General features: G+C 41.1%; 1 protein-coding gene across 8 annotated transcripts in view; it reads right to left on the bottom strand.

Moving 5' to 3' along the window:
• The window catches only part of CCDC85A (coiled-coil domain containing 85A), a 209,549-nt gene that overhangs the window by 98,738 nt on the left and 86,194 nt on the right, over positions 1–24,617 (bottom strand). For all 8 annotated transcript variants that reach the window (XM_071805634.1, XM_071805637.1, XM_071805638.1 and 5 more), the window contains one exon: positions 21,753–22,668. In XM_071805634.1, the coding sequence (XP_071661735.1) occupies positions 21,753–22,668 (916 nt within the window). The remainder of the gene's footprint in view (positions 1–21,752; positions 22,669–24,617) is intronic.

Here is a 24,617-nt window from a genome sequence, read left to right as displayed (position 1 = left end):
ACGTTTTGTACAGAAAAGAGAGCTATATCTTGGGGCAGTAACGTGTCAAATTTAAATGACATGAATAATTACAAAGAGATTAATAGATATCTTAAATACATAATGAGTTTCATGAAAACAGCATCACATACATGTTTTAAAACCCTTAACTGAAAGTGTAGTAAATGGTAAAGCACTTGCAGGAAACAATTTTTCCCTCCCAAACCAGTCTGTCAGTGTATAACAGTGCATTGACAGCAGCAACTACCAGATACCCAGAGTTTTCTCAAGGGCAACTTAGAGAAGCTGTTTTCTTAAACTCAGATCAGATCTGCTACCTTTACTCATGCCGAGCTCACCTTGCTCAGCCCCTGATCCTGCCCATACGTTCAACCTGGCATTACTGGCACAAAGCTTTAGGTGTGCAGCACAGCTCCTGGGACAAAGCCCATATCCCCAAGAAATCCCAGTTCATTTCAAAAACATCTCCATCCAACCACTAGCACATGTAATCCTCGGTACCTAGATATTTACACACATCCAAGAAGTTAGATCCCATAACACAGGAATCTAATAAATAATTAGTACTAACGTAACTTCTCAGCTGAGATCTTGGCTGTGAAAAGCAACAAGAGCAGTTAATGCAAGAGCAAAACTTCCCTGCCAGGACACAGAAGACCCCCCACACCCCATTTCACCTGAGAGCAAACGTTTCAATGTTTGAGTTATAAACCTCCAGAAATAGGATTTCAAGATTGTAATTGTCACATTCCCTCGGCTAAGGTGTTACTCTAAAAAGAAACTGCTAAGGAGAGAGCTGTTACCTGAGGCAACACTAAAAATAAGGTTTCGGGGCAAGAAAGTTCAATGCAGAATTTATATGTATTTAAGAGACCCATTTATGCCATGCAGTTACATTTTTTCCTAATCTTTTTCTCTTCATGCAATTGTATTTAGAATTAATAGGATTTAGAATTATATTTAGAATTGCATAGCCAAAACTGTAGAGCTGTGTCCATCTTTTCAAGATGCTTTCTAAACCAATTTTCTCAAAGATTTCTCAGCCCTCTGAACTATGTATGGATTTTTTCTTCCAATTCACATTTTTACAGTATTTGAATTAAAAAACAAAAAAAAAGCTTAAACAAAAATAAGCTTAAAGAAATTACCTGCTAGTAACCATTTGCTTAATGGGAGTTGTACAGACACTGCAGTAAGAGATTGCTTACATCTGCAAACAGAAACCATTTATAAAAATTAGTCTTGTAAACCACCACACATAAATCTATGGGAAATCGATGCCCATGGTTTCTGTTAGGAAGTAGCAATGAATTATTACTTATCCAAGAGTAAAATAAGTTCTTCCCCAAGCCCATAAAGCCCTGACGGCCAGACCCAAAGGCCGTAACACGCAGGGAAGCTCCTCACTGGTGTCTGTGGGCTCTGGGTGACACCCTTGGCCTGCCCTTAATCTTGTCAACAAATTCTATCATATCCTGCAGAGAAAATCCTGTAGTGTTTTAAGTATGTCTAATCCGTAAGGACAAAGCTTTAATGAGTTTCTAAATTTATATCTTAAGAAGTAAAATAAAAGAAAATCAACCCAGTGACCTAGAATCTATTCCAAAGCGCCGCTCATCTTTTCACGGGCCCCATGCACGTTCCTGTAGTGAAGTCTGGACATCAGATTTATCTCCTGTACATTAGCTCATAGGCAGAGAACGGGAAATAATCTTCATGCTCCACAGAAATATGGTTTTCACCTATCAAGAGGCAGCAAAGGGGCCAAACTGCATTCACACTGTGATCCCAGAGAAGCCACCACTTGTCTACCTGCAGGCGTGTGGCTGTGAAAAGCCACCCTGGTCATACGACTTGACATGCAGGTTGCTAACAACATCTGCACACATGTGTGTGTGCGTAATGCAGAGATATAGAAAAGCGTATGTATTTACAGAAGAGATAATGTGAAATCTATATGCACAAAAATCTCAACTACAACCTCTTTCCAGCAGAAGGGCAGAGGCAGATTTCACCTTTCAATGCAAGTCTCTTCTGTATCAGTATCACATGTGTACATAACATCATTTCTAGATGAGAGATACTAATTTCAGCGAAAACGAGAAGTCAAAGAAATGAGGGATGGAGGAGGCCCCTGGGAACAGGAACAGACTTCTCCTTGATTCACACCATCCATATCTGAGGTGGTTTAATAAAGGGCAGGATATTGTGCATCATAAAATGAAAGAGATAAAATTCATAAGAACTTCTTGTGTTCCACTGAGTTTGTTTGTCATTTGGCAGTTCTGTAATTTAAAAGAATTGAACAGTGCTTTTCATGCAGACTTTATCAGCCCAAGAACAATAGCATTCTAGTCCATCCTAGGCTTTATTACACTTATAGCAAAAAAGACAAATGAAAGCAAACACCAAACTTTCACTTTTTTCTATTCAAGAATTCAAAATCCTTCACATGACCCAATTCTGTACCCTCCAGGAAACTACAAGTCCAAGTCATTTACTTTGCCCCTTTTAATTCAACTTTTCATTGAAATTTATTCACTGTAAGGTAAATAAAATAAACTGGTAAGCAGCTGAGGAGCTTGACGTGTCCCGCTGAGCGGGGAGCACGCCCTGTTCTAACCACACAGCAGTAAACACAAGCTTGAAATGTCATTATTGTGGAACACAGTTTGTTCCAGTTGATGATAATGACTCTAAACAGCCCAGATATCCACTTGTCTTTTTTTTAAAAAAATGGGTTGATGCAATATGATGGGTTTACATCACATTCTAGTGGATACGCAGGTAAGCTGATCTTGTAGAAGTTTGTTTTGCTACAGAACACATCTTCAGTAAGTTTTTCTTTCCAGGCATGACTCATATATTAAACAAACACCATCCACAATGTGTTTTTACTCCCAAGGACATTTGAATATTTTTCTCAAAAAAGTGACACAAGGACAAATATTTGAGTTCTCCTCTAGGGAGAATCGTGGTTGGACTGCTGCTTCACAGGGATTTTCTTCCCGTACTCATTCACACCTTGGTTGTGAATTCTGCAGACGCTCCCTTTGTTCTCTTTCAAATGTCACTCCCTTCTCATGTCCCAACCATTTATTTAAAGACAGTTTTTCTCACTTGGTAAAAGGGCACTTGAAGGCATAGCGCTAGTCTAACATTTCCAGCTCCAGTCCTATGTTGTGTCAATTTAATCTCATCACTTGCCTGAAAGTCCTTTGATTCTGGTTTAAGAACCCACAGACATAAGGCAGAAAGAAGTGACACACAGCACGAGCTTCCAGCAAGCTAAGAAAAATTAATAAGCAAAAGGTAAGGTTTTCACTAGAGGTAGCAGTGCTAAATATGGTACTGAAGTGTCCCAAATACAATTTTGCATGGGTGCATACAGTATAAACAGCCGATTTTCAGGCAGCAGGCTTTGGTCATGGCCAGGCAAGGAGAGATTTCTCAGCTGAAATCCAGAGCTTTGTGCAGTTTCACACTCAAGTCAATTCTCTGTCCACAGCAAAAAGCATTTTCTGGGTGAATTTGTAGGCCTTGGTTTCCCTGGTGGCTCCTGCACTGGTTTAGCTTTTCAACCTCACCGCAGCATCTGCATCCCAGCCTCACCTGTTCCAAAGTCAACAGATAACTGGTCTTCCCATCCAGACACTGTGAAGATGAAATCCAAGCCAGCTGAGAGCCTCTAAAATAAGCACCACACCTAGCTGACTAGCTGTAAAACACTGGATGTTCTATTTTAACCCAGTACTGATGCTTCTTAGTTGAAATTTCCCCTTATCTTTCCCAGGAAAATCTGAAAAACCTGTCATCTTTTAGCAAGCCTTAGTTTTAAACCTTTAAGCAACAAAACTGAAAATTAACAGTGTTAACGTATAAGCGCAATAAAAATAGCAGCTGATAAAAATCCCTGTAAAAATGAAATACAGCTTATTCTTCTTGCGACTTTACATGCAGCTTGCATTTCTTCCCACAGCTTCAGAAAAGGCCAGGAGACAGACTATTTATCAGAAAACCATCAAGCTAGAATTTCAAGTCAGGCTAAAAAGATCCCAGCTGAGCTGCTCACTTATAAATAAAAGAACCCGTGAAATACGGTGTGGAGCTTGATTTGCTTAGCTTTGAACCCCAAAGCAGAATGCTCAAACCCAGAAAACTCTATCCACAGTGTAATTCATCTTATTTTTCAAGTTCTGCTGCAAACATCAATCACCTTTGGATTTGTTATCAGGCTTTGTTGTGCACCAGACTATAAAAGAGGCACGTGGCCCAGCTTAAACTGTCAGCTCATTAAAGAGGGTGCATCCAAAACTACAGCACGACTGAGACACACACTAAACTATTTCTTTGCACAGGCTTCTATAGAGGAGACAGAAAAGCAAGAGTCCAAGTATGGACACCTGCCATAATAACGGAATTAAGGGGTTGGGGGAAAAAAAGAAAAGCACTAGAAATTGAGCAAGACCCACGTTATGTATATGGGATTCATTAAAAAAAAGAGCACTGGTCTGCTTTCAGATGGAGGGTAAGACCGTCACCCTTTTGGCTACAGTGGCAGGGAAGTTATAGAGCCATAACGCCCCCCTTGCAACCAGACCTACTGTGTATAACACAGCTCCAGTGAATCTGCATCATGAATTACACACAATACACTGTCTGAGCTTACCAGTTAAAATTGACTTTTTATTTTATTAAATACTAAGCCAGGGTACGGAAGGAAGATGTAAAAGAAAATCTTATGCATCACTGTGATGGCCACTCTCCAAGTCTCTGTAGCTTTCATAAGAGCTGTCATTATTTGATGTAATGTCTGAAATAGCTTGAAGATCTGAAAATCCAAGCCAAATTCCCCATCGGTCCAAATTCTGTCGTACTGTGCCACCTCACATTAGCTAAGGACTTGACACCTTGTCCCTTCAACTTTTAAACTTATTTGGTGATTTGGATCACCCACCCAAACTGGTTCCCATTCCCTGTGGCTGCAGGGGCTGGTTGATGGGGTCACGGTCACAGGGTCCTTCTCTTACCACTGCTAAAGGAAACCAGGATTCAATGTTCAGCGCTCTTTACGCAGGAATTGTTTTCTTCCCTCCTCACTACATAATGTTTTTCCATTTGTTAAAACTGTTTCGAGAAGAAAAGAGAAAAAGTGAAAGCAGCAAGATATATTAAGATGTATAAATAAGCAAACAAAAAAAAAAAAACAAATGTTTTCCAGCCATTACTAAATTAGATTAAACCAGCTCCTGTAATCAGAGAAAGGAAAAGTGAAGAAATGGCTGTGAGATAAGAACTGGCCTCAAGAGAAACATCATCATTATTCCCTTTCTACTCCAAAGCCTTAAACATGTTCAGTCTTATTCGATTTCATCAAGATACTGCCTAGGCAAGGGAAAAGATCCTAAAAATAGTGTCAGCATCAAGACTACTTGCACTGCAACATATTCCCGGACACTTTCCTTCTGATCTATCCCTTCTGACATGACATCCAGAACATCACCAGCGCTTAGTATCAAACTGTGGCATTCAGCATCTGACACTGCAGCAATTACCGCGTTGCTGTGATTGAACGTCTCTCCCCGAGCAATCCCCGCGGGAGAACTGCGCTTTTGAAGAGAACGCTCATCTCGGACACTCGGAAACAGGACGTGGTTCCAGGTCCTGCACATTCAGAGTAACTCAAAGCAGCCCTGCTATGAACTTCAACCAGCAAATTAAAGTTCTGCTGTTCCGCAACCTCCATTTACCTTTGAAACAGCAAATATTTATTTTTTCTATCTAGACAAAAGTCGCCTTCAGCAGCGATTCCCAGTTTTCTCCCCTTTTCCAGGCTCTATCTTCAAAACCTGACACCAAATCTGCTCACTGTTGTAACCACTCATCATGCTGTGTGTAAGGAATACTGCTTACAAACTATACCTTGCACTTCTTCGCCACCCGTCTGCCCTTCAGAGGCTTTTCTGATTCCTGCTGATGCTGCCTACCTGGGAAATGGCAGCTCTGGGATTGGATTTTGGTTGGGTTCCTCTAAAGAAAAGAATTTGCAAAAGTAGGGGGGAGAAACACACACAAAAAACCACACACACAAAAAAAAACCCCAAAACTATTAGTCCTTCATTGTCGTCTATACCAAAATTTCATCCTGTTTCAAGATAGTCTCTCATTCCTTGCTGTACGACAACACTTATAGCTTTTTATAAATTTTAATTCTAATAATTATTTCTATTTCAAAACATAAAAATGTTACACATGTGCTGTTCTCAGTCGAAGGCTTTTTTACCCGTTTTTCTACCCACATGGCCTGCAGAACCTTTTTTTGTTCTGCTAAAATGTCCAAAGAAGGTACACTCTTACCAGCACTGAAACACACAGCAGCTCCCTTGTCTTCTACAGAAATGAACCCCCATCTGTTCCATCTGTCACATCCAACACTTGCAGAGAAAGAGAGCTAGTTGGACCATCACCCACCCAGACTTTGATGGAGTGATCACAGGATCCTGTCTAAAGAATAGTGACAAATTTTAGTGTCTCTTCTTTTAGCAACCATAAAGTATTTTAAATCTAGGATGAGATTCAGAATTATGCACAATTTCCCCTAATAATAATACCTTTTTTATTGTTATTACTCAGGTTGCAAATAAAGTGAGGACCGTGCCACAGAGGCAGAAGGGAAACGGAAGCAGTATTTGCAAAAAGACACCAGTCAAACATGTTGTACCATTGAGATCAAAGCCAAGGTTTAATGGTTCTGAGAGACTTCATGCATTGGGCACCCTGGGTGCTCAGGCACAACACCTGTAGGAAACATGAAAAGCTTATATACCAGGGGAACAGCATGTAGGATGCATTTCTCTAATATAAAAAGCTTTTTCCATAACAGAAGTTTGATGACTTCACATTCCAGAAGTCAATAATTTGAAATCAGTGTTTTACGACTACACTGAGCATAAAGCTTAGTGCTTGCAAACAAACCCATGTCTACTGCAACATCAACATTCACTCACTTTTTTCAGTGTTTTTCCAAGGGTGAAGACTGAGATGCCAACAGCCCTTTAAGGAAACTGTCTCCTTCATATCTCCAGTTGTTCATCAGACAGTCAAGTCAGTTGTAAGAATGGAAGATAAAACATCCCACCACCAATGTTTGCAGAGAGCCCTGGAAAAACTTTAAAACTCTTAGTCTGTGGGACTTCAAATAAGTAGAAAGAATATCAGCTTAGTATGCCAACCTTTACCCTCACAGTATTTATGACTGACTCAAAAGATGATGTTTTTTTACAGCCCTGACACCTCTGTTCTTTCCAGAGGTTAAAAATCCAGATAATGACCCAGGCTGACCCTGCTCAGCTTACAAATGCTGAGAACAGCCTTGCTTCCAGCTGCGCAACTTATTTTAAATAAATCAAGAATTACATGAAACAGAGAGTGTTTGCTTTTGTTAGCTGAGACACTGCTGAGCTTTTCTGTTGCTCCGGAACTGCACAAGAGCCTGTGTACAAAGGAGAATCACAAAAACAACCTCTGAACAAAGCAAAGTCATCAGCTCACCTGATCTCTGTAGGGCAAGGACCAAAACCACAAAGCGTCTGAAAAGTTTCACCTAAAGCCAACATTTTGGTGTTACTGAGGCTGTCAGAGTGTATATCCCACACTGCCTACTAACTCCATGGATCTGTGGAGCACCATCGATGCTGATGTTTCCACCAGCAGATGTGCTGAGCTGCAGGACTCCGACACGTGCTGCTCACCGAAGGGTCCGACACCCATCGTCAGCCCCTTCTGTACATGCAAGATCACCAAAACCAGACCTCCAGACAGGTTAGCTGCATACAGTTATCAGCTCAGAGTTGAAGGAACAAACTCAGCAAGCAGCACCAGCTATTTTCAGATCCCCACAGCAGAGTCAAACCCAAGTCTGATTTGCACAAGAAGAAAGAAACCCCCAAACTTCGCATCTGTGGATACTTGCCCTATCACCACACACAGCTCATCACTTCCTTTCAGACAGCCTGCCTCTCACATACCTTCCCTCTCTCCATCTCCTGCTGGCTGGATTCTCCTCTCAGTTTTCTAGTTTTTGCTAATCCTGGGCCTAAACAGGTTCTTCTCCCCAGAAGTTCAAGGGTGGATCCAGGTACATAAGCTGGAGCTGCAAATGGCCCTGTTTGAGCAGGTGCTGCGGTGGGCAGTTCCACACTGAGCCCTGCCAGCTGAGATCAGCCCAAAACCGCCGAGGGTAACAAGGGACCACGTGGAGAGGGATGATCTATACACTTCAGCTTAAGTCAATCCCAGGAGAGCCTTAAAGAATAAGACCAGTAATTTGATAAGGAACCAGAATAAAGTGAGCTATAAACATCTTTTGCAGCATAAACTGCTGCTAGATTAGGTTTGCAAAGCATCTCATGGCGAAATGGGGGCTATTGTTGTGAAAAGCACACTTTTTAAATCTCTCATATTTTATTTTGAGTTTGTTTTTAAATGATGTTTATCAATCATGTGAGATTCCAGGGGGTACAAACAAGTGGCAACGTGAATAACCCACTGAAAATTAATTCTGCATGTTACTTGTACAGTTTTAAAGGTAACAGATCATCAATCACCCGTACAGGACCACAGCATTTACTTCATGCATGAAGCAGCACTTGCTCACGGTAAATGTAGCTGTATCCCATTCAAGTGCCTGCAGCCTCCAGCCAGCTGGTAGAACCTGAATAGCTTTTCACGTTCTATTCCTCAGAGCCCAAACAAAATCAGAAAGTCGCAGCTTCACGTATCTACGTGATTTTTAGAGAATGATTAACCATTTCAACTATGGAGCCACTCGGCGAGCACATGGTTAGTCTGAGGGTCAAAAGTTCAGGGAAAATCCCTCCTCAACCCCCATGGCTCTGGCCTAACAATCATCTTGAAGATTAAAAAGTTAATTTTGTCTCCATGCAGTCAAGTAGATTTTGTTTATTCATTTTTTAGTTTGGTTTGGGGTATTTTTTGAGTGTCAGCAAATTAATCTCTACCAACAGAAAAGCTCAGTATTACAGGCAAATAATGTGACTATATCTCATTCCTCTAGAAATCAATGGCAATATTTCTACAACAGGATCAAACAGTGTGTGATCAATTTCTCATTCAGATTCACTTCTTCCCACCAAAAATGAAATTAAAGTGATTCAACCTTTTTCCAAATCCCTCTGTCCCTTCTCCCCATGGTTTCCAAGCCATTTTTTTGGAGGATAAGGTGTTTTCTCCTATGTTTATGTTCTAAAGGATTTATTACATGTGGGCTCCACCTGTTTCCTTCACCACACACACACACTGATTTTTCATACGTCAACTACTGTGGGAAGCAAAGACTTAGGGAAAGAGTTGACTATCGAGTGTGAAACATACGTTCCCATGAAAATAGAATCACAAGAGAATTCTTGTGTGACCAGTTATTTGCAGTAAGATAAATTCCCTCTCTTCTGACATTTCATTTTTCTTAAAACTCAAATGGGGTTGAACGTGCTGGAACGGCCCTTGGGCACTACGCGTGTTATCTGCTGACCTACAGCACCCCAAGTGTTGCCAGCTCACTTGTTGCTCCTGGCAGTCGCCATTCTTATTCCCGCTCAAGGACTCCGCTGTTTGGTAAGAAAACAGCCCAACAATCCTAGTTCAGTGTTTTCTTGATTCTCCTTTGAATCTCTCTCCTTTGTATGTACAAAATCTAACACAGGATATACTTGTATATGGATTTATCTTCTTTTCCACATCTTCAGCAGGTGACTGAAAAAACATATTACACCCTTTTCATTCAAGATGCTTAAGGCCCAGAACTTCTAACATTAAGATGCATTCAACAAATCCGCAGAGTTCTGACAATTTACCCTCAGGATTCTGGTGCTTATTGCTTCAACACCTTTTACTGTGATGAACGAGGGGTCACAGCACTGGGATCCAAAATGCTCATCACACCGACAGTCAGCAGCTCCCAAAGCAAACCCCAAGCAAGTCACTTGGCTTTTTTTAAATCTGAGATATTAAGAAAAACGCAGTTTTCAAAAGAAAAATCTCCGATAAATTTAGAAAGAGCTTTTTCATCTATATAGAGTTAAAAAGCTTTGCACCTACCACAAATTTCTGTTTGCCTGTCCTTTTACTCCATGCTCCTAGTTAAGCCTGGCTCGGATGGATTTTTTGCACACGCCTGTTCACAGGCCAACTGTTCAGAAAGAGGAGTAAATATGAGTCTTTCCATTGATTTAAACCTCACCTAAAAGTGATGACAGGTGTAACCGCGGCACAGCCAAAGCTCATCCAAAGGCTGCACAATCCTGCACTTCTCTCTCCACAGCTTCAACAACCATCACCCGTCACTTTTCCCCATCTAGTTCTATGTTCCTAAAAAGCAGTGAAATACTTCATGCAATTCCTTAAGAGGAAAAAGCTCCAAAGCACAGCAAAAATCACATTCACAGAAACTGTGACTTTGCATTATCAGGAGAACAGTCATCACTCTACCATTATCTCGTTAGCAAGCAAACACTGCTGGTCTTTAGCTGTCACCAAAGTGACGGCAAAAGGAGTCAGGCAAAAAATGGTTCCAATCTGCAGATACGGAATCACTGCTTGGGACAGAACAGCGCGAGCGCTACTCACATGAAGTCGTTCTGTTGCAGCATTCTGTGTAGCCTGGTGCACAGTAAGGATGGCTCACACACCTTCAGTACATTAATTTATTGCAGAGAGGTCTAATTTCCTGCCCTCCAGACAGGAACAGATTATAGTAACACTTGTATTTCTATTTACTCTTCATTTTTCTTATTCAGGGTTCACAGTTTAACTTCTTGACCGACATCCAGTAAAAGTTTGCAATGACAAAACTGTGATAATCCCATCTTGTAGTTATAAAATTGGTTAAATACATTAGGAATGTTTTTACAGGAGAAAATTATACGGCCCTGCAGAAAATTTTACAAGCAAAGATATTTAGACAAGTGCTACATCAGAAGCAGCACCATATGTTCCCATACTTCAGCATGAAAGACAAAATGCCTGTAAAATGAAAAGCAATGATTTTTTTTTTTCAAGAGCTACTGCCCTGAGAACTTAAAAATATGCACTTATTTCAAGTAGCAAATAATCAGACCAATCTAATTAGGAAGGAGATAATTAAAAGACTAACAGGTTGCTAAATCATGCCCAGGACGCACAACCTGGTGTTGCTCTAGTAAGATTAAAATAGTAACAATGCCAACCTTGAATCTCTGCACAGGTTTGAAACATTACACTGCACTCAGCCCACATGTCACGGTAAGAAATGCCATCGAACCCCCTGCTCAGCATGGCAGGGCTGCTGGAATCACAGTCACTTGCCACTCATAACAAGAATTGTTACTGCAGTCCTGTCATCACACATCACCCACTGGAAATGTTGGGGCTGTCACTGCAGAACATCAAAACCTGGTTCCCCACTGAGCGTACATTACTATGGAGCTTTAAATCTGATCGGTGCCATTCATAAATGGTTTTAGAAATGACGCTTCTCCAGTGACTTTGTACGGGAAAGCTCCACCTTTTGGCAGGCAGCAGAACCTGTGCCCAGTTTGCCCTCAAACGCAGCCGCTGCTTCACGTGACCTGAAATCAGCGTTTTCGACTGCAGTGTTTGACAGACAGCAGCAGAACCACCCACCTGCATCCAGCCAAAAATCTCCAAATACACCAGTTTATTAAGTTCTTGTCTTCCACATCTGCCAAGTGACACAGATGTTGCGGCTGGGACTCACCATGGAGATGCAGGTGTGCCCAGCACCGCTTCCCCTCACCCCAGCACATTCACCCCGTCCCACAGTAGCGACTGATACCAAGGCCAAATGACCATCCTGCCAAAATACCGTATTCTCATTTTTTCAGCATATAAGAACTTTCATTTTCAGATTTTCTTTGGATGAAAGACGAATGCTCCTTGTGGTCGTACCAGTTAGCAATGTGAAATCCCCAGCTGACAGCTAGACCATGCCTCCAATTCCCATCAGCATCTTGATTTCCCAAATAAAGATAATGCCAGTTACACAACTAGTCTGCAAGATTAAAAACAGGCCACAAGAAACAAGATAGCAAAACATAGCTTCCTCTGCTAAAGCTATCACTGCCACTTCATGTTTACTCACAGTTTGGACTCATTGTAAATCACTTCCTCTACATGCAAAGACACCTTTAAGCATCCCTGTAAATGCAAAAGGTACATTAACAACTTGTAGCACACCTGCTGCATACACACACAAACAAAATATAATTAAAATGAGCTTTGCTTCTCACTGGTTTGGTTAGCATAATTCAGGAAATCCGGGAAGGAAGGAAACATTGCTTCAAAAGTTCATTTTGAAAGGAAACACATTGACAATGTTTGTATGAAGCCAATTGTTCATAAAGGTGTTTTCTAGGCACGTAACCTCAGCCCCAATTTTTATACCACACTCAAAACAGACTTATCTAAGAAAAAAGCTGTTAGAAGAGCAAGGAGAGGAGTTTCTAATGGCTTTTGACAGCAACCAAGCAAGCAAAGAACAGCCATGTCCTCCTCTCCTTGGCTGGGAGGACAGTCCCCACTCCCAGGTCACAGCGTTGCTCTGGACCCTTCAGGAGCTCCCAGGACTCGCTGAAACAAGCGCACACAGCACAAACCGGAGCAGAAGGGTTTGGGGCAGCAGGTTGGCCTGGCAAGAACAGACATGCTGCAATGGCAATTCCCAGAAGGTGCATGAGTGTCATTAGTCTGATGACCAACATGTTAGAGATTTTCAGTCCTTCCCTATGCCAGATGTTCATGAATTCAGCAAAATTTAACCATACCACAGACAGACTTTGGAGCAGTGAAGAAACTCTCTCTCGAAGAACCTCTCCCGCTGTGTTTCACCAGCTAGAATAGGACACATTTAATCCTGAGTAAGCACCGCATTGACAGCCCTGCTCGCCAGGCGAGTCAACCCACGGGCTGGCCTATTAACCATCTACCCAGCACAACTATCCACACTCCTGAGGCACCTGAAAACTGCACTGACGGGGAAAAACACAGACACAGTGAGGCTCAGGGGCCGGAATCAAGATGCTCCTGGTTCCCTGGGAAACAGCATTTCCTGCTAAACAGAACAAAAACATTATCTGGATCCTTCTCACTCTGGGCAGTGAAAATGTTCCATTACAGACCCTTTCCCACCAGCTTCAAAAGGCTCTTGCTTGCTATGCATCATGATTTCTGAGCAGCATCACAAGATCAATTAAAAACTAATAACATTTTGGAGGTTTTAAAAGCACTTAGTTTAAAATGTTAAATTTGAGAGCAAGTGTGACTGGACTGCATCTACACAGTCAAGACCCTGTTTCTCCTGTAACAGAGCCAATGAATATCTAAAAATCTCTCATTAGGTCTAAGCCACACATAGGATTGATATCTAACATCAATTAACTGAAAAATACATCTGCTAAGTGCACCTCTACCAAACACGAGGCAGACAGAGCCAAGGTTTGCTACATTTGAAGTACAGATCTTCTCATATTGATAAAACCAACAGATGTTTTGCTCTCAAAGCAAACAGAAATGATTTCTCATTCAAACATCCTTCACTAATCCTTCAAATACCCATTTTTCAAACTGATATCAGATTCAACTCTGTCAATTTTGTTAGTTAAAAATAATAAAATAAAACCACCATCAAGCAACAGAGGTGGAATAGAATATGTTGCCCAGGAAACTGACTCTCAGCTTCAGTGCCTGCCGCTCACATTTCCAGGTGGCAACTGATAAGCATTGACTTGTCATTTAAGTACAATACAATTTATTTAATTTGGATTGTTGCAGAGCTATCATGGAAGAGGGTCAAGCAAATCCTTTGTGCTACATCTCTTTTTGGCCTTCCCCAGGTATCTTTTTGATACCCCATGGGTGGACGAGTAGATGTTATTGCAGCAGGGTGATCAATCCCGGGAGGTCACAGTATTCGACTCATTCGTGACAACACCAGGACAGTGGAGGGACTTGAGAGGACAAATCTCTGAGATCCAAGCTTGCAAGACGGTCTCAGTCACTTCTCTGCTGTCAGGCAACCCAGCAATTCATTATCGTCAGCCTGAATACAACCCAGTATGCTCTAAAAGGTTAAGAAATGCTTCCATTCTATTACTTTCATAGAGAAGGTAAGATACAAACACCAAGACCTTAATGCTGAAATTAAGATTTCTTTTAATATGCTCAGGATGCTTCTTGTCCTCCTAGTTCTCCAAAGTAGTTGCCCGTGCTATGGTTGCAAGCTGTCAAAACGCAGCATTCAGCATTACTACTGGAATGTAGGTCAGGTGTCAAGTTCCAACAACAAGGAATAAATCAGAGTTCTTAGCTCCTGTACCTGGAGAAGACACAGATTCTGGTGTCTTCTGCTGTTTGGTTAAGACTGCAAAGCCCTTGGTCTTGGTGGTGGGAGAGCTGGTTAGGAAAAAAAAGTTGGAATGCTTTGCTTTCACGTTTTCTTTAAGGACTTAAAATTGCAAAAAGCTAAAATTCAAAATTTAACTTCAGGTTACTAAAAATCCTAAAGCGGACACAAGCAAGCAAGATGAATGACCATAACGATGAGTGACTACATTCGCTGCAAGAGCACAGATATTTCAGCATCCTCTTCTGTCCAGGCATCCCATTGCAGTGCAAGGCAGGTGTCAGCAAGGAGTGAAGGGTTCAAATCTTTGAAGAATCTGAGCCAATTACCTCAGAGCATCCATACGCTTGTGCTTCAGTGAAGTGGGATTTTTTCTCCCTCACAATCAAACAGTATTTTTAGAGACTCATCTTAATGCCATCGGTAATGTTTTCAGACCACAAAAATCGTAAGATGGATTTTTAGCATCATTAAGATTCATCCACTGTAAACCAAAAATAGACTGAGAAACCAAGAGGGGATGTGGGTCACTGTCAATGCTTTTACCGAGAATCATCTGCTGAACTTCGCAGAAATGGGAGCTACAGTGATCAATCAGCCCTGCAACCTTCGTAAAAAGCTAATATCTCTTCTCTTTGAATACAAGTTACAAGTACATGCTCCAAAAGCCTAAAGTAAGCATTGATCAAGGCAAATTTACACAATTCACAGGAACTTAAAGAGGTGCAGTGAAAGAAATCTAGTGAGTTTTGAGGTCAAACATTTGAGGGAGGAATCTCACTATTGATCAGATTAAAGACGTTTGATATCACAGGCATCAAAGTTCTGGAATAATCTGGATAACCTTGAGGAAGCACCGAAACAGAGACCTCTAGAAGACTTTCAATCTTGGTGCTTACCACATGCACTGTGCTTCGTCAATTATAATGTATCTTTTACTCTTGACAGTGCTTCTTGAACCCTGCTGTGTTTGATCAGTCTAAATAACCACTTAAATCATTAATTGGACTTTTACAGATCAGTATTACAAACTTTGTGACCATTTTTCCTCTCTCTAACCTGACAAAACACTTGTCATAATTCAGCGCAAAGTTCACATCAATCATGCAAACAGAAAATGAAGGTTTGAAGAAACACATACTTGCTGAAGTACACAGGTGCTAAACTGCTGGTTCCTTCCTCTCCCCAGGAATGCACAGAAACAATGCAAATATGCCGAAAGTTTGGTAGCAGAACTGACAAGCTGAACTCAGCCTAGTTGTTATTCACAGCCTTCACATAACTGTTCATCTCTTAAGACAGCCAAGCTCAAGATAGCAGCTTTCCCATTCACAAGCAATAAATTTCCAAACATTTCCGTGCTGTGCACCAAATGCTCGTGGACAGATCTCAAGTCACGATCCTGACTCTTTTTTGCGTGTCTTGCGGAATTAAAAGTACTAAAAATAGAAAGATTTACAAAAACACTACATGTGCACAGACTGGTATCTTTAGTGCATTAATTTTTTTAAAGCCTACTTTAGTAGATATCCTTCCCCCTCACACATTGTATCATTAATTTCCTCCCCAACAGATGACTATTATTACTTGTTCATCTCACTGTCTGTCAGTCCCCCTGCCCAGAGCCTCCTCCAGGCTGATCCATCCCTCTTCTCATGTTTTTTATATCTTCTGTTATGATACTGCCTGAAAATCCCATCACAAGTGATCAGATTTCAAAAGAAGAAATAGCACAAAGAGGGGAAAGAGAGAAGGGTGGATTTTTCTCCTTGTTTACTTAAATATGCTTTTAGATCTCTTGGTTGTGAATGCCCCACAGATTATAGAGGATTCTTGGTTCGTGTAGATAAAGGAACCAAAGAACATTACTAAAACCCTTCACAGTACTTCACGTGTGCACGAACAGCAAAGAGCATATTATTAAGTCCTTGAGGAATATTACAAGCCACAGCTGGAGAACGAGTGTGCTGAAAAATTGCATCCACATACAAAGGAACAATGACCAAAAGAACCACCTTACAGAGATGAGAAATTGCCACGCTGGATCAGACCAATGCAGTTAGTATTTGACCTTCCTTTCTTTCCCCCAACAGGGACCAGGACAGGCTGTTTCAGATGGAGACACACAAACTTTTGCCATTAACAGCAATGGAACAACACACCAGAGTGAAATTCACCTGCAGTTTCTATTACTCAGAAGCTGATGTTCACCTTAGGCCAAATGAATCAGATCTCTCCTCCCAGCGTCCAAGGATTCCCACATTACCTTTTATTTGGTATTACCCAAAGGCTCAGGACTTGAACTCAGCTTTGTGCTGTTCCACAGCAATGAGGGTCTGGCTAAATCTGCTAGTGTGGCTTAAGAGTTTAGTCACAACTAATACAATATTCCTCCAAATTGCACAGTTTTACCAAGGCTCAGTGCCACAGTTATCTTCAGACAAGAACACTGATGGTTACGCAGTGGACTCTTCTACAGATTCCTGGATAAGGTGGTGGTAAAACCCATCACACCACAAGCACTGTATAATTTGGTTTTAATCTTTTCACACGTGTGTATGTGGTATATTCAGATGTACTTCTTTCTGCATTAAGCAAAACTGAAAGCTCTGCTTCAGTGCCAGCTGATTCTCTTAACACCCTTTAACCACTCAAAAAGTACATGCAGACAAGATTTATATCAAGATCATGACTTGAAGATAATTCTCAATTCTCTCTCGGTAACTATATATCAGTGTATATGACAGTAAGACCTAAGATAAGTTGTGCTTCGGTTTACTAATTAAGACATGATTTATTAGCTCAGAGGCCAATGAATTTTCATTGCTAGAGCCATTTTCTTACATACACAAACTTTAGTATACCTCATTAAATACCCTATAATTTGGAACGTCTCGCTGTCATTGACTCCTGCCAACATCTATGCCCTTTGTGTGTGAATGGTAGCACAGAATTTTAAGCCCGCACTATACTGCTATGTTCTTCCCTAATTGCTAACCCGCTCACCTCCAATCCCTGCACAACCTCCCCGTTGTTAGTCTCCTAAGAAAATAAAATTTAAAAAGAAATAAACAAAAACAAAGAAACAAACAAAAAACCCCACACCTTTAAAAAAAAAAATCTCTTAATAGATAGAACAGAAAAAAACAGGACACCCTTTGATTAACACACATAATATACCCTACAAGGCTGAAGTTCTTAAGCAAGCAGCACTTACCAAGAGTTATTACAATGTTCTAACTCTGCATTATAAGTGCCAGAGTTCAGAGAATTTGACAATTTAATCACTGTAATATTTCTAAGACCATATTTTACCATTATAAAACCATAACACTGAAACTCAGAAAGCTGTGCAAAGGACTACGTTCCAGGAGGTCCTGTCCTCAGGTTAAACGCGTCCCCTCCAAGCGAGGACTCAGACTCTCCATTCTGGCATGGACAGCGGCACGAGCCATCGGGAAAGCTCAGGTCACACACCCAGTATTGTATATCACTGTTAATGACAGCAAATTATTTCCATGGCACCATTAAGACGCACAACAAACCAACACCTAAATACCATTTTGCTATCTGGCCAGCAGCATGTGAGTTATTTCCAGAGAGGATAGCAGTTAACTCATTGTACGCATTGTTATTAGAAGTGTTTTCTCTCTGAAGTCATACTACGGTTTCCTCTTTTTACTCAGTGCAGTATTTTCTCGTTTTATTTTCCTTATAAGAAGGACACTTTTAGCAGAAATTGTTCCAGATGTGAAGCGAGTCTCCCTTTAGGCTGCACGCAGCTTTGCTGAAGGAGAGGTGCTGTCGCACACGTTGTGTCTGAACCCCCGCAGCCCCAGCGGCACACACAGCGCTGGGCAGCACTTTGACTGCTCTTCATTAATAACCTCAGCAGGAAGCAAAAAGCACATAGGAAAGCCTTCTGATACTTTCCTTTCACACAAAAGTCAAAGCCCAGAGTAAAACAAAGGACTTCTTAAAATAGAAAGTTTACAACAAATTGCTCAGAATGAAAACCACCACTTAGATTGCAAATGCTGAAAGCACAGGGATTTATAGAGAGGCACTTATAGCCCACATAATTGTGTCAAACTGTCATGGATTCCAGGTTGCACAAACGTTCTCTCCAAAATGTTTTTGCTGAAATTGGAAGAGAAAATACCAGCAGTAATCTTTCTATCCCAAATACCTCTGTGCTCGTTACCCAGAATGTGATCACACCAAGAGATTGTTATCATGTTTTATTTGGTTAGAGTCTTTAAAATGAAATACACATGCTTTCAGTTAAACACCAAGCCAAATTTAGCTCTCGCATCCCATTTTCTGTCATTCCAAAGGCTGAGGACCCCATTTCAGAAAAATGTGTAGGAGAACTCTGAAGTATTTTTTTTTCTAAAGCTTTATAAATCTTATAAATGGAAGCTGGCATGTCCTACAAGAAAAAATACCAAGATCAAACCTTTGAGTGCAGAAAATGAGAAGAATTATGAAAGGAAACGTTCTCATCACATCCTTTATTCCTTCAGCTGTGCCTATGGACCAAAGGCAGCTCCAGACTGAAGAAGTTCCTGCAAACCTCATGACCGCTTCAAATATGCATGAAGCCCAAATAATTAATGCATATACCATCTCCTGTAACGCAGGCTACAGCTACACATCATATTTCTGATAGCATTGGAATATTGTATTGCAACTGCTTTAACTTTAGCTTCAGAGTTTGTCAGAAACCTGCAAATCCTCCAGCTCCATTCCCTGTACCTTCCCATCCAGTCCAAGCTCTGGTATAGATAACTGCGTGCTACTGAATCCACCGCTTCTGATTACAGAGTCACAATACATTATTCTACTCCTTTATTTACAAAGGAGACAAAAGATATTAGTCTTCGCTATTTGTCACTTAGGATCACAAGCACTTCACTCTTGCTGCTCAAACAACAGTCCACAAGTGCTGCAGTAAGACTACAAGTGTCCTGCAAAGTAATCACACTGATGTGCAATCAAACATCTACTAGCTAGATATATTCCACATTTTAAAACAAATTAGGTACAGCCAACATGATATAGTACACTTACTACGTGACTTCGGGATAAGTATCAAAAATAGCATCCTTTTGTATTGCTTGTCATAGTTTAGAGCGAGGTCTCCAAGCCACTTTCTCAGCACGTTTCCACAATTTCACCATTCCTTACAACAGATGCAGATCAGTTCCCCATCTGTACTCCATTGCCAGGCTCACTTAGACAGGTAGACACAGACCATGCAAATTAAGATTTACACATTGCTTTCACAACAATAACAAGGACAACGGTCAGCACTTTTACCACTTCCATATTAACTGTTCTTCTCCACACCTTCACAATATCTGACAAAATCGAAACACAAAACCCCACAATGATTCAGCCTTGCTGTGCAGACCAAGCATTTTCCTGAAGTTTAAGACCTGCTCCTCAGAGCAAAGATGTCCAGAGCTTTACCACTGACCAAGGTCAGACGAATGTCAGTATTAAGCCTCACGCTTACATCAAATTATATAAATATGAAGGAAGAGAGGTTTGACAGCTTACTGCTGAGAGAAGTCCTCTACAAAAATGATTATATAAAGTGCAGGACAGACAGAGCTTTGATTAAAGTCAATAAACAGACTCCCAAATCACCAGCTGTCCTCTCCAGCATCTTGTGGCTTGAGTCCAAATTGCAGATAGTTTCTATACCCTGCACAAAGGATGCCAGTCAACTGAGGTTTAAAGTGACCACTGCTTTCATTGCATCGTTAATAATACAGCAGAGTTCTTAACAAGATTATATGGACCAAAAAAGTGTCAGAAAGCCCACCGTGCTGGAAGCCAAGAAACTGTAAAGGAGTTTTAAAAATATACACTTAAAACCTTGGATCACTTTTCTATCTAACCAGTGACTGGATTGCTGAACATCATGAGCACAAGTAAGAAGCCAGCTTTAGGAAGTCTGGTTCCACCCTTCATCCTGCTTACAGCCAGGTCAATGTTAAACAGAAAGAACTGAATGGAGATAGAAATACAGTATTTCATGAAAGTTTTGCAAGACTAACTTTTATAACTTATCCATTACACATCTTCAAGCTGTCATACACTCATTCATAATTTTCAAATCATTCAAAAGGCTCTACACTTATCACTTCGGGCTTCACCAGCCCTGTCAAGCATACACATTTCACTGAAAGTAATTGGGATTGACCCCTACAGAGCAGGTTATTTTAACTGAAGGGGTCATGGAAGTTAATCACAACAGGAGAAGTGAGGCCAGCACTGGCACAGAGCTCACTGTCTGCCCCACCACTAAAGCAGATCCAACAAGTGGTCAGTTCCACCGATGCCAACGCAGCTTCTCCCAGCTGCTCATCAAATGGAAACACATCAACTCCATCCGAGACAATTTACTAAAGCAAAATCCTCGCTTTCTTCAGTGCTTGACTTCAAATCTAAGCGTAGAGGCCTCAGAAATGGGTTTTCAACCATGACGCTAATTTCCTTCATGAAAATATCTCAAAGCACATGGAAGAAAAAAATGGAGCAGAGTATAGAAATTCTGCTAAGTCTATAGAAAGTTATTTTTATAGCACAGTAAGATGTTTGAACTTCATTTTTAATACTTTCATTTGCTATATTTCATTCACTTCAATATTGTTGTAACTGCTTGTCTTTCAAAATAAGAAATTACTTAAATTTTGTCTGTCTTTAAAAAAATAATCAATTTCAATCAGTGAGGAAACACAGCTCTTAAACGTTAGGCATGTTTATCACGTATCTTCTAAAACACAAAGAAAACCTGCACCCTTAAGATCTTCCTTAATTTTTAATTTGTTACAATTAAACGCATGCAAACTCAAAGTTTTGAAAAGCTTTAGGAGCTATCAGATTCATTTATGCTGAGCCCAGCTCTTCATCTTTTTCAATCACCAGACAGAGCAGGGTAGGAACATGGAACTGCAACTGGGGACATGCACCTCATTGTCCTGACTCCAAGACAGGCAGGACAAGAAACGTGTGTGATTCTGCCCAGGGACAAAGAGTTTCCATCTACAGCCCCAGAGCAGGACCAAGGCCAAGAGCTGCTTCTTGACGCCTCCCACCAATGCTCTAGACACACTTTTCCTCAACCATTTTAATCCACCCAACACCCGCTAGACGGACAAATGGGTACATTCCAACTAACTTGCTAAAGGAATAACGCTGACACCAGCCTCGTTACCTTTCATTTCACATAAAATATTATTCCCTTTTCCAGAAATAGATGAAATAGCTTTGAAACTACCTTAGTAATTTTCAAAGTGAGTTTTCACTAAATGTATTGACCCACCATTCATTCCGTTGTATATACTTCTGTGGTGAGGTGACAGGTCATCTGTTACTTGTCTCCTGAGGGTACCTTCTCTGCTGCTTCCACTGAGATGCCTGAGATGCTCTGGGCTTCCTCCGTAGTGTTGTTTGAGATGCTCAGGGCTCGTACCCCTCACTTTGTGGAGATGTTCTGTACTGCCACTCGACGTGTGCTTTTGAAGATGATCTGGGCTGCCACTGCTGTGCTTTTGATGCTCAGGGCTACTACCAGGCCTCTGTTTTGGAAAGTGTTCAGGGCTACTACTCAAAATGTGCTTTGGGAGAGTTTCTGGGCTGCTGCTGCTGTGCTTTTGTTGTTCAGGTGCTTTGACGATGGTTTTGTGATGTTCCGGACTTGGTCCTTTCAGGTGATGATCAGGACTGCCAGAACTCCTGGGCTTCTGCAGGTGCTCTGGGCTGATACTCCGGTGTTTCTGATGCTCAGGACTTCCTTCACCCCGAGTTTTTTGAAGGTGTTCTGGACTAGTACTCGGGTGATGTTTATGATGGTCTGGACTGTCTGTACTTCCCGTGCTAGAAGTGCTGCTCCCGTCACCGACGTCTCTGATGTAGGTACTCGCTGTGGTTAACTGGCACAGGCTGACCTGGCTGTCAATAGAGCTCCGGCTGCCCGCTCCGCCGCTTTTCTCCTCATCCAGCAACACGCACAACTCTTTCAGCTCCAGGTTTTCTTTAACCACCTCTTCTTGTCTCACTTCCAGTTCTTTCAGCTTCTGTAAGTACAAGGCCACCTCTTTGTGCATGACGCTGGCGCTGTACCTCCCCAGCCTCTGCCATTCGCGGGACACCTTCTTGCCTTTCTGCCTGTCGTCATCCAGGAAGCAGCAAAGGTCTCGCAGTTCTTGGTTATCCTCTTGCAGCTTCTGATTGATATCCTTCAAAAGGAAGATAATCATGAGACATAAGCGTCTAAAAGAATTAACATTATATCATTACCACAATACAAGCCAGTGACCAGCACTGCCATAAATCCATCACCTAAGCACTCAAACGAGGCATAAATAATCATTTGGGTAGATCTGACATATTATAACAGCTTCAAATAAACAAAGCTGCTGCCCAGTAAAAAAATAATCACTGTAACATGGAGCTAATCTTAAAAGCTTCAGAGACCAACTTCTGATACAGCATAAAAAGTTTCAGGTCCTTAATTAATTTTAACGCTAAGTATCAGAATAATTTAGCTCCCAAACCAGGCACAGATCATAAGCTCTTCTATGATGACCCCGCTCCCTTGAGAAAGATGCACCTGAGAGTCACTGCTGAATAAAACTGCAAGGTACATCAGAAATCTCACTTAAATCATTCATTATTAACATTTATACTCTCTATTCCCTAACGCACATTCACACATAAAGATGAACTTTTGGGAGATTTAAAATATTTGGGTTCTCTTTGATTCTGTTTCAGATTTGCATAAAGCAACCTTGCCAGTCATCATTTAAGCAGAACTGCTTCAACCACTCCGAAATGAAATAGTCTACTTTAATAGATTTTTCACTCCTAGCAAAATGAAGCACATGGTTCCATGCCCTTCTCTAAGTGAGGAACAGTCTGAAGCAAAAATGTTCAAGCTATTACTATAGCAGAGTAATATGCCAAAGAAAACACTTTCAATATTTCATCCTCCTCATTTTACTAAACTGGCTCACGACCATATTCACCCTTCTCCCATCTAAATACTCATTCCTTCTTATGGATGACATTGGAAGTAGAAACAAGCCATAATTGTTAAAAACTTGGCCTTATGGAAAGATCATTTTAGCACTGTTCCTTCAGACAAGGAAGATTTTCTGACTCCATTGGATTTGTGTGCATGCATGCATTGGATCTTTGCCTCAAAATAACTTTGAACTTGATCAATTTCAATCCTGTATTTGACAAAGGATTGACAAAGGTCTCCTTAAAAATCTGTGCTGGTGAGAGATGTTTCAACTGACCCCCTTGTGGAATACAAAAGCTGTGGGAGCCCACAATTCATCCGGCAGGAGGCACCATCCAGCAAAACCAGGTACAGCTGGTCTTTTGTACTCATGGACCGGTCAGTTCACAGAGGACAAAACAGATGTCCAGACACCAACGCAGGGCTCAAAACCTCCTTCTCCCAAATCCCTTTTCAAAGTTCCAGCTGGGGCATCTGAACAAAAGGCGGAAGTTAAACATCACTTGAAGAGTTGGGAACTGAGAGAGGAATTTGTCACTCCTTCCTACACATCTTGCTGTGTTTTGTTACTTATCTGGAAGATGCATAAATCCACATGACGTCACGGCACCTTTGGAAAAAGATACTACTGTTGTAATTTAACTTACATTTAAAATGTAAGCTTCATGTTTATTAAAGTACTATCACTGGTGGGTCTTTTTTACACCCAGACATCAAATATTGTAAAAAAGAGGGAGGGGACAAACACCCTCATACTTTGCAGAACAGGAAAACTTGGGAGATAGAAACAGTCTTCCCCTATGTGCTATTTATTTTATACCATGCTACTATCAAAGGCACTTTCTCAGTAATTTAGTTGTTTAAAGCCATTCTACAAGTCAAGAACTCTTTTCCAATGTACTCTCACGTAACCATTCACAAGCCCACACTGCGTCTCTCCATCCCTCCAATCTCACCTCACTGAAGGAATTCCCTAAAAATAATGTCCTTTCTCAGAGCAACAAGATAAATGTTTTGTAGTCACACCTACTTTCAAATAACTTTCTAGGTCTATAATACAGGTGTACCTGCTACATCAAGGTAATTATCCTTAAACAGTCACACTATCTTCCCAGTCCTCATGATTGGGAAAGAAACATTAGGGACTATGCCTCTCATTCA

The sequence above is a fragment of the Patagioenas fasciata genome, chromosome 3, assembly GCF_037038585.1.
Source record: "Patagioenas fasciata isolate bPatFas1 chromosome 3, bPatFas1.hap1, whole genome shotgun sequence".
In the NCBI taxonomy this organism is placed as follows: Eukaryota; Metazoa; Chordata; class Aves; order Columbiformes; family Columbidae; genus Patagioenas; species Patagioenas fasciata.
The sequence above is the reverse complement of the archived record's forward strand: the minus strand, read 5'-3'. Positions and strand labels throughout refer to the sequence as shown.